Below are 14,871 nucleotides of genomic sequence, written 5' to 3'. Positions count from 1 at the left end.
TAAATTCTCCGACTCTGAGCTGCCTTGCTATGCCTGAAACAACTCATGCAGATGGAGAAACAGGTATGGCCCAGAGTCCTTGTACTGCAGCGATCTCCTAAATCTTCAGCGAGGGCAGTGCTGAAGAGAAAATGCAGTGGGCAAGACCCAGAAAACTGGCTAAAAAGTAATAATTGCTTTTGAAGGAGAGGATTTAAAATCATTCATGTTTACTGAAGGCCATGCAGGAAGCCTGTACAAAGCTCAGGAAAAAAAAACTCAGAAAGATCCATCTCTCTTAAATCCTTGTCCAGAGCAGTGAGATCAAGGCATCCTGCCATTGTTGAGTCTGGAAAAACAGCTGCCAGAATAAAAGTAACAGCATGATGATAGCCTGGAAGCAGCTATTTGTTTCCAACGCATGTCTCTAAGTACTTGAATTTTAGTATAATGTAACATTATTAAATACTATTTTCTCCTTCTGTGATACTTAGGAAAACAGCCTGGAGTCAGCAACAAGCAGATACAACCAAGACGTTTACAGTTAACAAATAAAGCAATACAATTTCACTGCCTGCATAATTTCTGTTGCTTTAGCCATGCTCACCTATTGCTATGGGTTCACTTTTTCTCAGTATCAACTTTCCCTTTCATTGCAGTCGAAAGAACATTCTTGTTAGGTGCATAAAAGAGTAGGAAAACCACTCTCAGAAGAAACCTTACAAGTCCCTTTCACATTAGAGAACTAGAGACAAATAACACACATTGGTTGTTAGAAGCAATAGCAGCCTTACCATGGAATGATACCCCCTTTACCACATATGTTCTCTGTGTTTGGTGCCTAGGATAACATACAGAAGTGTATGCTCAATGGCTCTGGATTATCTTGAAAACAGCTGCAGAAGGTAACCTTGTAAAAGATCAGGTGATAGAGGTAGGAGGTTGTCCTTCTTGAAAGGAAAGATCCAGCAACATGGCACAGCTGTCAAGGCAGGAAGCATTTTTACCCACTGGAGCTCTGGGAAGAATTTTAGTTTAGAAGAAAAGAATAAGAGAAACTGGAATTTGGCCAACCACTAAAGATTAACACCATCAATCTTAATAAAATCCGAGAGCACTTTCTGTTATGCAAGTTCTTTGAACTAGATTTAAACACAAAGATTTGGGCTAAAAATGTGGGAAGAAAAAGTGTAAAGAATTTAACAGAAGAGTTTATTACACTGAAGGTGTTGAGTTTGTCGAATTCAGTGCCTTTGGCAAGCACAATAATAAACAACTGCCATGTGCAAAACCTTGTGAAGGGAAGTAATTTACCAGCAACGACAACAGAAATCATTGTAAGTGAAGTCATCATGCAGATCAAACAGGACTTTGTTCTTTCTGGCTGCGGATAAGCAGATGTTGCAGCAACCTTTTATCCGCGTCAGACTTCCAAATCACTACAGCTGTGTCTGTCCTGTGTTATTTGGTGATGACAACCAGCAGGCTGGCCTGAGTGCAACACAAATCATCAAAGCCTTAGGTGCAACTTTAAACTTGCATGTTTTCTCTCGTGGCTCATGAACAAAGGCAGTTTTGGTACCAGCTTCTGACTGTGAAGTTGACCAACAAAGCAGCTGACTTTAATGTTTTTTTTTCCTGAACGTGCCTCTTTTTGAGATCCCAGTGCAGAGTGTTTAAAATCTTCCTTGAGACGGTGTGAGATGGCTGTCCCAGAGCTACTCACTCCATCAGCCATGGCAGCACCCAGAAGTTGGGCAGCTGACTATTAGTGTCCTTTGCTGCTGTACCTCTTTATGAAGAGTCAGACGAAATCCAGAGAGCCCAGGGTGGCACGAGGGATAATGCCTATTGCCACAGGATTTGGGTGAGAGATTTGAAGGGAGGTAAAAAATAAAGAAAGCACTGTTAAGCAGAGTGCCAGCAGTTCCCCCAGCTTTCTATTTTTAGTGAAACACTTTAAGTGGGTTTTAGAAAAGTGGATTTGCTTGAGCAATTGAGAGTAATTTGAACACCTGGAAAACGCAGCATTTAATTGAGCTTCTACTGACTGTGTGTCACAGTCTCCTTTATGTTTTATCAGAGCAGTGGGAGAGCCATGCTCATGTGTGGTCTCATTAGCAGATTGACTGCTTCTGCTTTGTGTTTCGTTGCTCATCCCTTCCCATGGGAACCTCTTGCTGTTTGAAGAGCTCCAGAGAGAGTTCTGTGATTTCTAAAGACAAGTGCATTCTTACCTTGGTAGGGCTGTCTTTGTGATGAGAAGCACTGAATCAAAAGAGCTTTTCTCTGTCACTCCAGCAGTGTGCTTTTTGGTCAGCAGCTGTGAATCTCTGGATTAAATAATTCCATACCATGAAGTTATTAAATGCCTGAGACAGACCAGCTGCAGCCTTATGAGCACTTCAGTTAAAATACAGATAACTGTATTTTTCTTTCATATCAGGACTGTTCCCAACTAATACCTTCCTAATCATTGCCTGATGCACATTACCTTACATTTTGCTATTCCAAATTTAAGCCAGAGGACAAATAAGCTGGTGGGACTTAAAAACTGGCATCCAGGTTTGTGGCTGATGTTTTTTTCCTTATTTTGAAAATTGGAATTTTTAAGTTATAGGAAAAGAGGCTTTGACTACATAGCTGATCCAGAAAATCTGTACACAGCCATTTCAGAAAACTTGGCTAAAAAGCTCTGCAGATCTTTGATGAAAGTAGGTGATAAAACTTAAGAAAAAAATAGGAAAAGTTTTAGATAGCTGTAAGATAGGATATTTTGAAAAATATAAAGAGTGATCCAAGAAACCAGTTAGATATCAATAGTGGTATTTGCCATGGACTACCAAAATCTTTCACTGAATAATGACATTATATTTGTCAATACAATTGACAAATTGTCAATCAATAAGGTCCATATTGGACTGAAAAGCAGACAGATGACAGATTTGAAATACTGGTCTTCATCAAAGAAGGATGTTTTTAATGAGGCCTTCCACAGACTAGTTGAGTCACACAGCAGTTAACACGTAATATTAGTGAAATATAGCACAAAATTCTGCTAGTGAAGCTACAGATAATCAGGTATCAGTGAACGTGACCATGGGGCACAAACACACATGAAAGAAAGCTGGCAGGTTAAATGGTGATTAAACATATACCTGCTTTATCATACAAACACTTCAGAAGAAGCACTGTATGATACCTGTGCACCCGCATAGCCCTGCCATACCCAAACTGGAGAAAAAAAATGAGATGGAGAAAGGGTAAAATACCTCTTCCACATTGGCAGGTCGCACAGTGGCTGCATTTCCAAGCAGGTGCTGGCCAGCTGGTGGGGCCTGTTTCAAACCGTGCTCAAGTCCTCCCACAGGCTGAGTGGGTGAGAGTCTGGAGAGGTGATGGGTCACCCCTGCCGGGCCTGCCAGCAAAAAGCTGAGCACTGAGAGTGAGTTTGTTCGATAAAGGAAGAAGAAACACAGCAAACAGGATACCACAGAATTATATTTATGTTGTACATTTGTCTTCACATTGCAACATCCACATTGTTCATTTTGTGACAAGTATTTCTAATAATTTTGAATACATATTTACTGTATAATACATTTTACCAAGAGGCACTTCCAGTAATTCTGGCAAAAAGGAGCTTCATTATAGTGTCTAACTTACAAAACAGTAAAAATAAATAATGTTTATCTAAAAGATTTTTTTTTCCTGTACAGAATCTATTTTGTACAAAACATTGATCAGCCATTAACTAAATCACTTAACAAATACTTGTGAAGAGAATATATTAAGTATTGCTACATGTATTGAGTGCAAGATACTAGTGAAAGGAAAAGAATTATTCCATTTATGAAAATCACCTAAAAATACAAGGCCTTGTTCCTGAAGTGTTTAAAAAGGAGAAGCTCGGTTACAACAATATTGACAAGATATAAATATAAATTAACGTATGCAGTACTTAGTGAAAGGAACACTGTGTTAAAAACTGGCGTGTACAAATCCTGAACAAGATGGCACTTCTCCGCATTGCCACTTTGGTCGGCAGTTCTTTTTCAAAATATTGCTGCAAAGGAATTACAAAGATACCCAAAGCCTTCTCAAATACAGCCGTATATCAAAGCTGTACACGTAAATAGATATATTTCCCCCCTTTCTCTCACCTTCCGAAGCAAACGATTCCGGGAAGGATTCATTTGGAACTATGCTGGATCTGAGCGAGCATCACAAAGCCCGCCTGAGCCCCGGCACCCAGAGCAGCAGTGCAGGAGCCAAAGCCTGTGGGTTGGGACAGGAGAGGGCCAAATCCCTTGGGGCTTTCTCAACTCAAAGGCCCTGATACGCCTCTGAGGAATTCGGAAATACAAGACCTGAATGACTGGCCCCAATGTTTAGTGGGCCACTGAGTACTTCATACACATCCACACACTTCACATTTTCTTTCAGAAAGTGTCTTGACCTTGATGAACTGATTTCTTAATTACTTTGGTTTCTTTTCTTTCTCTCTCTCTCTCTCTCTCTTTCTTTCTTTCTTTTTTTTTTTTTTTGGAAGTATAGCTTGTATGTGATGTACACACCTGCAGTTTTTACCCAGATGGCAAAATTGTGTTGGAAAGTTGTTATTTTTGAAAGGTCCCACTCCTGCTGGAGTTGCCGAGGCAAAGGTTTCAGAATGTGATTCTGGTGGAAAATGCCCTCGATGTTCTATTGAAAGCATTAACAAAAAATAAGCTGCCACCCCCCCCGTGAAAGTGTTATCTGTTGAACAAACGTAGCCTACAGCACGAATCACATCTTTTAAAAAAGTGAACTTAAATTACTTTCTGTCGTGCAGACATCTTACATTGATTACTCAAGAAAAGAGCATTTAACGTCAGAAGAGTAACGACCAAACGTACGCTGACATGGCTGAAATATTAAAAACACCATCAATGCCACAGAGCAGCTCTAAATGCCGCCTTTGATCTTTTAGATACCATCTGCAGTACTGTACTCGGGTTTATAAATACCTAAAATGAAAACCTTGCGTTCAAATGCAGTTTTTCATTGCATGTCAGAATCAGGAGGGAAGTTCAGAAAGGAAAGGCAGCTTCAACAGACAACAGGCTTCTATCTAGAGAAGTATGGACAGGCATGGTGATCCCTAGCTGTTTTCTCTCTGTTCACGTCACAGAACTATTTTTTTTTTCTGTATAAAAGCACGGGGGCAAAATTATTGGGGTCAATGGAAGAAAAAAAAACAAAACAACCAAATCTCTTTTAAATAAATATCTTAAAGCAATGACCATAGTCTCTTTCTAAGTATTTGCTGTGGTGAAGAAAGACAGTTGGAAAGCAAAGCCTCTAAACCCACGGTGCTGAGCCAGCCACAGCCAGGTGGGCAAGGGATGGGATTGCATTACTGCAGGCATTTCTCTAGCTGCTCTGACAGATGACACCTAACATTTGCTCCTCCCCATGCTTCATACCGTGCTGCTCAGCCTCCGTGAGAGAGAGGATGCGATGGCAGCCTCACACCTGCCTTGCTGGCATGACTTGTGCTGCCCCTTGCTTGTTTGAGCTGATTTCTGTAGCTCTTCAACCAGCACTGGAGATTTCAGGCATAAAGGATACACAGCTCATGGCTGTGACAAAGTCTTTCTTCTTTGCTCTGTGCTCCCACACAGCTGGAAAGCAGAACTGCTTGCACTTTCCCATCCAGTTCACTGCTGGGAACAGCACTTCCCATGCCTGAAAATTCCAATGTGCTCCTCAGCACCCAGATCTCACACACCATCATAACTAGCCACAGTCTCACCTCTTGTCCAGTTGATGCACTGGACTTGCACACTCTAGCCACCTGAAAATCTCAATTGAAATAAATGCTATAATTGTTTTCCTCCCCTAGCACCAAGAAAAGTTTTTTTTTAGATGACAGAACACTGAAAAACTAAAACCCTCCTTGGCTTACTTCATACTTCAGCTCAACAGCCCATCAACACAGCCCACTGGTTACACCCAACCCCATCACCTTGATGAAAGGATCCTTTCACATGTGCATGCACTCAGGACTTGCTGCACACATCTCACGTGCTGCTGGCAGGCTTTCAAGCTGCACTGTGCTTACTGTTGCTTCAGATTTATCAAAGAAGTACTGTGAACTGGCTCAAGCTTTTGCTCTGTTGTCGCTGTGGGAAAGGGTTCTCCAGAGTTGTGCCAGCACTGCTGCCTGCTGGCTCCGAGGGGCTCCCATAGCCCCAAGGCTTCAGGCAGGGCTGCACGGGGCTGACATCTGCACCCTGCTGAGGAGGCGTGATGTGTTTTTCATCAAAAATCACCTGCCTGCCAGGCAAATCACACTAAAAGCCTCTGAATAAGTCATAATTGGGAAGTAAATGGAGAGTAACTCTCACACTGCTGCCTCTGATGCTGGGATTCAATAACCACCACAGCATGGGCTAAAGCCCTGCTTTGATTTACCTCCAGAGGAATGTTGTTTTGCTGAATGAAAGCGATGAAATTCAAAGAAAGATTTATCATATTCATTTGTTCTCAAATGCACTGGTGCTGTTTTGCTCTAATTCAAGGTTTGCCTTCAATAATCAATATTTTTGCTAACTCTTCCTGCTGGTGACTGCTTAAGATGTCAGCTTGATTTCAATTATTCCCCATACATTCAGTAACACATAAAAAGGAGCAGTTTGCTCAGGAGGCCTGGAAAATGAGAACGCGTCAAAGATGCATTTCCTCCTTCCTTTCAAATTTCCAGGCTTTATCTCCACTAACATTAGAAAATACTAAAATAAATAAAAGCCATTCAGATGTCAAAGGATGGTTTATTTGTCGAGCTACTTAAAAAAAATTAAAAAAAGATTCATCCGCCCTAATTGCTGGAAACAGTTCCCTTTAATGCTGCCACCATTTTGACAAACACTGCAACATCAAACTGATTAAAAACCCAGAAAACCTAGACTTACTTCACTCCAATGGGGCTGCATTTGATTTTGAAAGAAAAGTTAGCGTGTTGCACAAAGTTTGTTTCATACTGTATTATATTTCTTTTTTCTCTTTCCCACAAACAGCCACTCTGCCTCTCTCCCTGTTTGTCACAACTCAAGGACTAATTACAGCACTGCCGAGCTGAGGAACACCCATAACCTCCAACCAATATCCAGGTCTGAGCCTTGCACTGCCTGTCAGCTGCAGCAGATAGGAGATGCAGGCAGCTGATTTTATCTGCCCATATGGCAGAGGGATGCTTGAGACTCTCTTGCTCATGCTTATAGTGAACCTTTTCTGCTTCAAACAGTGATACAGGAACATCTCAACCATAACAGTACTTGAAAAAGCAATTGAAACTATTATATCTTTTATGAACCATAGATTTTCCAGCAGGCAAAAGCCTTTGCTTTCTGAGAAAGAAAACCCACAAACTCATTGCTGCCATCCCAACCTACTGAGCACTATTTCTCTTACATGGTTCCTCTCCAGCATGAGCTGGAGCACACCTGTACTGCTTCTCCCACACGTGGACCATTGGGTGCATCCCACTGGGGCGATGGCTGATCAAGCACCTGATGCTTTCTCTGGGTCGCAGCCAAGTGGCTCATTTATAACCAGGTTCATTTTGAAAATGGATAGCCACCCCACACCTACTCAGTTCATGGCTCAGCATGGATGGATGGACGGACGGACGGACGGACGGATGGATGGATGTAAGGGAGGGAGGGAGGGAAGGCCAAGCTGTTTCTAAAATGGCAGACAGGACTTGAGGAGAACTTTCTAAAGAAAGCAAATGATCTTAAAGTCCAAAAGGGAAAGCATGAAAAAGGATTTGGGAATGGAATTTGATTAGATCTCAGATGATACTTTTAGTAGTACCTATCTGAAACATTATAGACTTCTCTTCCTTCCTCATTCAGACATTCAGAATGTTCAGAACTTCTGACAGTAGAACATTGAGAGTATAAGCCCCCAAACCACCAGTCAAAAGGTTCTGAGCAAATTCTACTGTGATCTGGGATTATAACTTGATGTTGTAGAGATGCTCACACATGATATCAAGGTAAAAACTGATGATTAACTATACCTGCACTGGTGAAAAATGCACTCTGCGATCCCAACTGCCTGGGAACCACCCACACCCTGAACGTGGCAGGCATTTACTCTGAGAGCCAGCACGAGTTTGCAGGCATTGGTGACGCACAGCCAATTCTCCAGCTTTCTGTAAGGGACTTTGTTCACAGAATAAGCAAAATTAAAATGCTCCAGGGAGACTGGAGAATTGTTTTGTCATAGTAAATTCCCACAACTTATTTCTCATGTATGGCTCACGCTATTTTTTAACCTGCAAAAACCAGACAGGGCTTTCTCTAGCATTTAACCAACCTCTTTGCAAAACATACATTACAGAAGCTCATATTAACATTTAAAATAGCCTACCTGAAATCTGAAAGCTTTGATGAAAGAATACAATTTTCTTTTCCAAAAATAATGCACAGGTTGTGGTTTATTTGGGATTTGCGCTACCAAAGGACTGCACAAAGTGGGAAACCATCAAGGTCTAGCCTCAGAAACATTGCTGCAACTGCAGCTCAAAAATTTTGCCTCCTTTGGGCTAGAAGCTAGTACATCAAAAAACCCAAGAACTCCAACCACTGAAAAATAACCTGCTTCACTAGCTACTAAAAAAAAAAAAAAAAAGTAAAAAACTGTATTCACACATTTGATACAAAATCTCTCTGGCATTTCTTTGTGTTCTATGTAAATCCTTGGGAATTCCCTGATCTTTTCCTGCCAGAAATGCAGACTGATAAGGAATGAACACTGCAGAAATTGGATTCTACCAATAACTATATGGAGTGCAAAAAAATGTTACCTCTTACTGAGTTAACCAGTCCCAGCTACTTCTGATTCCTTGCAGGCACTGCTTCCAGTTGGGATAAAATCAAAGATCATCTGATTTTAGGCCTGTCAGCAATCCTTCACTGTAAAAGACCTGAGTTAATAAAACTGCACTGTGAAATGGTGGAAGCTGGAACTGGGAGAGATTTGCTGGCATCTTGGAGCATACGTGAGATGTCTCTTTCTTTTGAATGAATTCTATCCTTTCAATTTAAAATAGTAGTTCAGTTTGAACTTTTGTTTTTTTGGATTTCATTGAAAACCACTGTCTAAATCTTTTTGCTGATTAGAACATCCAGGGCCATGCTCTAGAGTCATTCTGTCCAAATGCAAACATCTCTACTGGTGAGAAACCAAACTCCTCTCTTCCAGCAAATCTCACTCTATCAGAAATGCAAAGCAGAGAGATTCTCTGAAGTGACAACATACTTTGGCTTTGGCAGAGAATGTTTTGGGGAAGGTATCAGTAGGACCATGAAGTACAGTGAATGCATAACAATGGCAAAAAGTGATGGATGCAGTGTCAGCTATTTAACACAGAAAGGACTTCTCCTACAAACTCTTCCTTTCACAAGCCTTCTTACTCCCACAAGCAATCCTCTTCTTGGCAAGGGGCTACAGAATTAGGATAAAAGAGAATACATAGTCTAATCATTTTTGAGAGATACTGAGCTTTATATATGTACATATATAAAGTTTAGTATCTCTCTCTCTATATATATATATATCACTTCTTGTGGGGGAAAAAAAAAAACAAAAACAAAATGCTCTAAATGTTGTGGTACTGGATGGTGTTGCCAGTCCCAAAGAGCATTAATACATAAAAGCCATGACCCTGCAGACCAGTGGCTTCCCAGAAGGGTCTGTACATATTAAGACCTTTTTGTTGGGTTTGAAAATGGCTACACTATATAAAAATGCCTTTGTATTTATTTTTAAAAAATTAGCTTTACAAAAAAAAAAAACAAAAAACAAAAAACAAAAACACTTTTCCCTTTTTTTCTTTTTTTTTTTCTTTTCTTAAAGATATCATTATCTACAGGAACCCATAAAAATTTTTCCATATTTACATCTAGATAGCTAATCATTGACAAATACAATATCGTGAAATAAAATATTGAAAGTGAATATTCAACCTTTTAAATAGACATTTGGCTCACAGCATAAACAACAGAGAAAAAACAAACAGAACAAAACAAAAAGATCTGCTCTTCTACAGGACTGATCTTATCCTCTCACTTGAAAAAGAAAAGTAAAAAGAAAAAAACCATTAAGTATACTGGTGGGATCAAACACGCTGCTTCTAGGCAGAACACCAGCAACAAACTGCTCCCAGCCAGCACCTTGCACTGAAATCCAAGCTCTCCAAAGGTCCTGTGAGTGGTTGCTGAGACATCCGCAGGACTGGCACCATTCTCCAACCCTTCTCCTAATGGATCGTTTACATTTTATTCTGAGAAGGGGCATGATCTCCACGATCCCCTTCCTTTGCTCTCAAGAGATGGTGCTTAGCTTCACTCTTATATGGTATATTTGGCCACTGATGTGTGGAGGCATAAGGTCTGGGTGGAAAGATGGCAGTGTTGCCTCTAGTTTCTGCATATGCACACACGTTTGCTCTTTTCTGCTTCCTGCTCAAACATATATGCCATTCTTGCACTCAGAGGCGGACAGAGGGTCGGGGCCTTTCACAGGCAGAGTGCTGTACAATCCCTCGTAACCCTTCTGGATTAAGAGCCCTGGCACATCCCTTTGCCAGCAGTTTGGGAGGTGCTGGAAGAAGAGGAGGAGAAGGAAGATGAGCTGAAGTCACACAGCCAGCATGCAGCCCGGTCCTCAGAGGAGGATGGGAATGCAGAGCTTCTCACAAAGGGCTCCTCATGGGCACAGATTCTTAAAATTTAGGCCTCCTGTTCATTGTCGTGTATTCGGATGTGCTACAGCTAGTCTCAAACTCTGCTATATGACATTATATCCACCCACATACATGAGCACTCCCCTCATACATGTATATGTTGGCAGGATACATGTAAAGCTTTGGAACTTTTATCCCTCAGTATTAAGAGCAAAAGCTACTTTACCTCGCTGTTAACTGCAAATGTACTTTAGAAACAGCATTTCTTTAGAAAACTTCCTTCTGTAAATATCACAGTGACCATAATATATCATTAAATGTACTTTGCTGAAGTGCACAGCCAAAAACACTGGCTATATATATATATATATTTATATAAATCCACTCCCCACCCCCACCCCAAATCTCTTTAAAGAAAGTCTGTAAAAGCCGGTGTAGCAGTGTGAAAGCTTCCTTGAGCACAGGAGTTTAAACAATGTACCTCACCATAAAAAGGAAAGAGAAACAAATTGAACAGCTGTAGGCGCATAATCCCATACTTCTACAGTGTGGTGTCTAAATGCTGTGCTGGCTTGAGAAAGAGTCTGTGCACGAGTCAATCTGTCTTAAAATACTGCTGTAAATATTGTCATTGGTTCGGTTCTACAGTTGTGTTTTCTTCTTCATCTCTCTTGGGCTTCCCCTTCTCCTCCTCCTCTTCCCTGATGGCCTGAATTTGTTCTGAAGATGGGTGCAGTGTGGATTGCTCCGCGCCTTGCTTCTCTGTCCCAGCTAACCTCTCCTCATCCTCAATTACTTTCTTCCACATTTTATGGTTCTGAAGCAGGTGCTGAGTGATCTGACAGTAGATTTTCCTCCTCTTGAACTTCTTCTTTCCTGTAAAATACCATGTGATATTAGTGTACTGATTTCTGTGAGGGAAGAAGAATGGATTGAAGGTGTAGGAATTAGACGGTGCATGATGACAAACAGGGACTAATAGATTTATAAAACTGTCAACTTAAACACTCCTAAAAACTCAGACACCTATGTCTCCCCAGACCTCTGGCAAAGAATGCTGATTTCCCACACTGATTGAACCCCAGCCTTCTCCTGCCGTAGTCTGCATGCCATCCCTGAGCATTCAGCTCACAGAGACATCTAGTGCCTGAGCATTAGTAATCAATGGGATGGAACATGTTCCTGTGTTGTCTTTTCAAAGACAAAAGAGATTTACTGCAGCATCACTGCAATAGAGATTACCTTAAAGCTTTTGCACAACACTGCTCCAGTGGCAAGGTTTGACCACTGTTGAAGTGGTCATACAGCAAAATACTACTAAGGAGCTTACTTATCACTCGTTTTGAAACAGTCTCCTCTTGTTAATCTACAGAATGCTTTTGCCACAGTTAGTTCTCAAGAACCCTGACACAACTGCACCACAAATGTTCTGCTGTCTGAAGTGTTTTCATAGCCTGCCCAACACAATGTACCTCACCACAAAAAGAGAAGTGTCTTTTTTTTCAGTGTCTCTATAGATTGTCCAACACAACACACCTCAAAAATGAAAGAGAAGATTCTTAGCTCAAACTACAAAGCTTGAAAAGTTTTCCTGATCATTAACATTGGCAAGGGTGGTCATAGAACTGAAATAATAACCTCTCCAAAGACAACTGCTGATTTCTTTTTTTAAAGAAAGTGACGTAGAGGAATGTTTTGTACCAAATAAATTTGCGTGGATTAGTACTTGCAGGTTGCCTGAAGTATGCCTGTGTCAGGGTCCAAAACGTTTAGCCCTTGAAGCTTTTGAACTGGAAACAAAGAGCTTTTCACTGAGCACAGACCAAATCCAACTCAATCCTTCATTAGAAAGCCCTTGGTTCCCTGTAGGAAACCTTCAGGTTTAGCACTAATAAGAAGGCCCTGCTCTGCCAATGCCACAGCAGGACATTCTCTCCTTCGTTTCCCGGGTGACCCCGCATGCATCTTGCTGCTCCCTCAGAGATTGTGAGAACTTGCGTGCGGTGCTAAAATTTGCCTGAATAACCAAAGAATGAGTCTGTTTAATTTGCATCCTTGCAATAAAAATGTGGGAAAATTACATGTTCGTGTATAGTTGTAAAAGTCATTTTAAAATAACCCATTTTAAGCTACCTTAAGTTTTATAACTCTAAATTTAACTGAACTTCTTCAGGGAATTATCAGGACCTACGCAAAAACTGTATTTCCATCTGCCTAAATGACACCTGCATCAAGAAGAAGATGCTTAACACAACACAATGCTTAATATCTATGCAACTTACATCTCATCCTTTTATTTTGTTTCACAGAGAAAAATTTATAACATCCAAAACTGTGTTGATCATGGGAAAAAATTTCCAGTAACTATACTCACACAAAAGATACTGTAGATATGTAATTAACATCCATGCAGTCACAGAAAATGCAGGGAATGAGAGGAAAGCAGATTTTAACATGTATGTATGATCACATTCAGTAAGAAAGAAGGAGGAAGAATTTGTTTGGATATTTCAAACCTTTTGATATATTTATTTTTGGGGTTTTGAAAAAGATACAGAGCCTAAAAACAACAGCATGAATAATAAATATTATCACAGGGTAGAACATGGAAAAGAAAACAGAAGATGACTAAAAAATGGCCTATTTTCAAAGTGATAAGTGTTAATGTTCTGTGCTTTTAACTTAAAAGCAGCATTATTTAACTTGTAGACATATGAAAGAGAATACAGCAATGAGGCAAATGGTGACTAAGGATTTAAAAGTAAGGCGAGACCTTTGAATGGATAAGTGAGGAGAACATCCTCAGTCTTCCTTTTTAATATGGTAACATTAGTTCCTTTGGGGTCTCTTGGTTATCAATCTCACAGCTTTCCCCCAGTAATCAATTCCATAAGCCTGAATCTGCCATAGAAATGTGTAGTTCTGCCTTCTAATACCGAGATGATCCTGAAGATCTGATAGATCACAAGGCATTAAAATAAACCAGTGCATGCTTATTTAATACTTGCTGTTCATTTTTGTGCGCACTATCCTGCTAAACTTAAAATATATGCGCACGTGTGTGTGTGTGTATTAACAAGAGCAACATCTGAATCTTACTGGAGAACAAAGGTCACATCAGGAGACCAATATTTTAATTTTTGGTCCTAATATGGCTTATAGCAACTACCAATTTTTTTTCACTTCTCAGCTTTCCCAACAGAAAATGGAGATGAGATTCAGTAGGCCAGGGAAGGGTGTAGGGAAGAAGAGAAAGCGTGAGATTGTTAGAGAAAAGGCTGCATATCAGTGTTGCAATAGGGCAATGAAGGCTGATGTTTTTTAGACATGAAATGAGATATAGGGGAGGGAGTGCCAATGTGACTAATTTTGTGATGATTTCAGCAAGGACAGCACTGAATCTCTCTAGCTTTGGAGAGGTTCACCTTGAACCTGATCTGTGCTTCTACAATTTGATTGTTTAGTTTTTGATCACTGTATGGAACTTCTGTTGGAAAAAAAAAAAAAAAAGTGTGAGCAACTTACTGGATTCAGCATTTTCACAAGTTTCCATTTCTGCTGTTTCTTCCTCTTCATGCTCATCGGTGTCTCCTGATTCATCACTATCTTCTATCCATTTTCCTGGCATCAACCCCGCAGAGTCATAGGAGTTACATAGTGGTCCCACAATGTGAGTGATGAAGGATTCCTGGAGGTGTGCCAGCTGAGGAGCAGAGCGATCCATGAAAGGGCTGATAGGCAGGCCCAGGCTAGCCTCTTCATCACCCTGGAGATGAAAAATAGCGGTAATTTCTCTGAAGTGAATGGAAGAAAAAACGTGACACAAAAAGGAGCGCTGCACACCAAGCCAATTAAAAATGATGAAAGAAAAATAGTCCTACTGGAATGCCACTTCCATAGCACGCCAGCCTGACATTATGACAGTACCATTACATCAAATGCTTAATTGAATTACAGCTCTACTCTTGCAAGAGGACTCACTAACAACAGCTTGAATTTAACAAGAATGTTAGTTGATAACTACACAAAACAATGTCCACTACTACTGACCTGCACTTTACACTGAGCGTGAAAGTTGGAAAACCAATGTTTACTGTCTTTCTTCACATTATTTTCTGGAATGTTTTCTGATTTTGATTGTTAGCTCATTCTCC

At 40.5% G+C, this 14,871-nt stretch overlaps 1 protein-coding gene across 4 annotated transcripts in view; it reads right to left on the bottom strand.

The window, feature by feature from the left end:
- Positions 1-4,499: 4,499 nt before the first annotated feature.
- Positions 4,500-14,871, bottom strand: part of PDE3A (phosphodiesterase 3A) — a 242,932-nt gene continuing 232,560 nt past the window's right edge. For all 4 annotated transcript variants that reach the window (XM_048933942.1, XM_048933944.1, XM_048933943.1 and 1 more), the window contains 2 exons: positions 14,243-14,483; positions 4,500-11,593 (listed from right to left, as the gene is read on the bottom strand). In XM_048933942.1, coding sequence (XP_048789899.1) covers positions 11,346-11,593; positions 14,243-14,483 — 489 coding nt within the window. In that variant the 3' untranslated portion in view covers positions 4,500-11,345. The remainder of the gene's footprint in view (positions 11,594-14,242; positions 14,484-14,871) is intronic.

This window comes from Lagopus muta, chromosome 1 (genome assembly GCF_023343835.1).
Source record: "Lagopus muta isolate bLagMut1 chromosome 1, bLagMut1 primary, whole genome shotgun sequence".
Classification (NCBI taxonomy): Eukaryota; Metazoa; Chordata; class Aves; order Galliformes; family Phasianidae; genus Lagopus; species Lagopus muta.
The sequence above is the reverse complement of the archived record's forward strand: the minus strand, read 5'-3'. Positions and strand labels throughout refer to the sequence as shown.